General features: G+C 36.2%; 1 protein-coding gene across 2 annotated transcripts; it reads left to right on the forward strand.

Moving 5' to 3' along the window:
- Positions 1-244: 244 nt before the first annotated feature.
- On the forward strand, positions 245-2,555 carry LOC143619930 (uncharacterized). Of its 2 annotated transcripts, none has more exons than XM_077091749.1 (3): positions 245-414; positions 987-1,271; positions 1,916-2,555. In XM_077091749.1, exons 1-3 carry the CDS (start codon positions 277-279, stop codon positions 2,525-2,527), a joined length of 1,035 nt encoding a protein of 344 aa, XP_076947864.1. In that variant the 5' UTR covers positions 245-276; the 3' UTR covers positions 2,528-2,555. The 2 variants fall into 2 exon arrangements, with proteins under 2 accessions (XP_076947864.1, XP_076947865.1); XM_077091750.1 differs by having other exon boundaries at positions 1,931-2,555.
- Positions 2,556-3,109: the final 554 nt, after the last annotated feature.

Here is a 3,109-nt window from a genome sequence, read left to right on the forward strand (position 1 = left end):
GTGTTTGATGTCTAGGTTTTCATATAGCTCGAATGCGATTAGAGTTTCATAATACGGATGGTGATTCTGTAAAGTTATTAAATAAACCTATAGTTATTAATTGATTTTTATGACTTTTGAGCATCTAAATTGTGGAATTTGTTTGCAGGTTGTGTGATGCTTATTTTCATTTGTCTTTTATTAATTGACCTGTTAATCAATCACATATGACATTTTGTTTATACTTTGTGTAATTTGCTTGCTTACGTTTCTCTTACATGTGCAGTCTCTCAAGAAATGAATTTTTTCTGCAAGAATATGGCTGGTGAATCATCATCGTCACAGGATGATATTGCTCGATGCCCATTTTTGCGCAACATTAATGAACCTACCAACTTCTCCTTTTCTTCATCCATGGCTTTTCCATCAATGCCCGTAAGCTTTTCTCTTATATCTATTAATAATAATTAGTGTGTCAGCTGTCAAGTATAATTACAGAGTTAAGTTTGTTTTTCATCCTTGTGGTTTGACCATATTTACTAATTCAGTACAAAGTCCAATTTTTCGTCATATCAGCCACTGGGGTTTCATTTTGTTAACCATTCTTGTCGCTACCACTAACTCTGCTAGATTTTTTTTTAGTATGAGATGACCAAAATACCCTTGTTTATCGGTTCAACATATAAATACTTCTCTATCTACTCTCTCTCTCTCCCCGACCAACCCCAAAAAAGTGGCTGATATGGCATAAGAATTGGACTTGGTACCAAACTAGTTAAAAACTTAAAACAGTCAAGCCACGTGGACGAAAAAAGAACTTAACTCATAATTGAATGTTCTATATAAAATGATTTAGGTGGGTATATGCATTAAAAATACACTGTGGGAGACTTTAAACCCTTTTGAGTTTTGACCTATTTGACACATTTCTCAAGTTTTATTTACTGTTTGACTAGTTAGAAGTCAAGTATAATAACTAATGTGATTATCTATTTTTTGAATATCAGGCTCGTGGAACCAAGGGTCCTATATTTGAGGATGGCCCCAATTTTGATATGGCTTTTAGGCTTTTCCATGGTCAGAATGGTGTCGTGCCACTTTCTGAGGGATCATTGCGGTTTCCCCAAAAGTTGAAGCCTGAATCTGTATCCCAGCAGTTTAATCCTTTAGCAGCAAAGGCTGCAACTATCAGTCTTTCGGGTTTTGGAGGGTCCTTCGGTTTTGATGCATTCAATGAGATCTTCAAGAATCAACAGAAAAATCACAAATCATCCAAGAAAGACTCATCTCAGGTTTGTATAAAAGCTATCATGTTTATAAGATGCTTATTCTAAAATAATGATAAAAGTTCCAGAAAATGGTAAAAAAAAACATTACAGTTTGATAAATTGGTTGCAATTATTATTATTATTATTATTATTATTATTATTTTTTGCTAACGATGAGAACCCGTGACTGGACAACTCACGGACCTGCCAATACCCCGCTAACTAAAAAAATCAGGAAGATTTAGTGTTTAGATAAAATGATTTTCATTTCTAAATTTTAATTACTTAGTTTCATACTCATACCTGCTGCAAAACTGATTATTTAAGAAATTTAATATTTTGTTGATAATAGTATTAAAAAAGTATAATTTTGGGAATCATGTATCATATAAAAACTGATTAATGCACTATTACAAATAATATATTGTTAATAGTAATATTGCAAATAATATATAGAAAATAGTCAAATACTGTTATAGCTTATTACAAATAATACTGAAACAATATATGTCTGTTATGATCATTTTATCTGTTAGCTGCATAAATAATATTATGTTTATCAATGAATTATGTAATTATAGCTTCAAACACATCCAAACACTATTTTCTGCAACATGTTTTATTACAGCTGATATTTGTTCTTGCATTGTTTTCAAATAATTATACAGAAAGGAGACTCGAAGCAAGAGGCAATGGGTGAGGAGTGGTTACAAAGTGGGAACTGTCCAATTGCCAAGTCATACAGGGCAGTGAGTAATGTCCTACCACTTGTGGCCAAGGCATTCAAACCGCCACCTGGCATAAAATACCAATGCCCGCCAGCCATTGTGGCGGCCCGGGCGGCTCTAGCACGCACCGCCTTTGCAAAGAACCTCAGACCACAACCTCTGCCAGCAAAGATACTAGCCATCGGGGTACTAGGCATGGCGGCTAATGTTCCATTAGGGATTTGGCGAGAACACACTAAAAAGTTTTCACCTTCCTGGTTTGTAGCCGTTCATGCAGCGGTCCCATTTATCGGCATGCTCAGAAAGTCGGTTTTGATGCCAAAAACCGCTATGGCTTTTACCATTGCCGCCTCTATTCTTGGACAGGTTATTGGATCTAGAGCCGAGTGGTACCGCCTGAAAGCTATTGCCGCCAGACCTCCGACTGTATTGATGGAAACTTTTGTTGGCGGTGGTGGTGGGTCCCACCCGGCAGGAATTACAGGCGGGCATTGTGGTCAAGCGGTTGAGTGGAAATCTGCCTCCTTGCAGGTTGCTAGGCCTTCTGCTTGATGCATGTAAGGTTATGGTTATTGTTGATTGGTTGTGCTGTGTTGTGTTGTGTTGCCTCATGTTAAGCATGAGTTTGAAATAATAAAAAAGTATTGTATTTTTATTGTGACAAATGGTGTCAAAGGCGTCTAAATGTAATAAAATCAGAACTAATTATGGTTAGCCACAAACCGAAAGTCAGTAGAGATATATCACTCTAATATGCCCCCTCAAACTAAAGGCGTAACAATGTAAAGCAGGCACATAACAAATAATAATAGATAAGAGAACTATACCTCTAATCAAGGTTATTAGCATATATCGTTTTATATATGCTAATGAAGAACATTAGTAAATAGGTAGCAACAATATTGTCACGCTACAGTTGAGGTGTACAACGAAGAGTAACGTAGACCACATAATTCAACGAATCTCAACAAGAACATGAGCAAGAGCACGATGCTCGGCATCTGTAAGATCAAGTAATAAAATGTTGTTTATCGGAACTTCAACTGATAAGGTTGGATCCAAAAAAGATGTAGTAGCCTGTAGAAGATGATCCAAGAGTAGATAAGGGTAGATACCTAATGAGACTAATGCATG

Source organism: Bidens hawaiensis, unplaced genomic scaffold (genome assembly GCF_021521415.1).
Source record: "Bidens hawaiensis isolate Kalapana, Puna unplaced genomic scaffold, B.hawaiensis_p1.1 tig00002525_1, whole genome shotgun sequence".
NCBI classification, from domain to species: Eukaryota; Viridiplantae; Streptophyta; class Magnoliopsida; order Asterales; family Asteraceae; genus Bidens; species Bidens hawaiensis.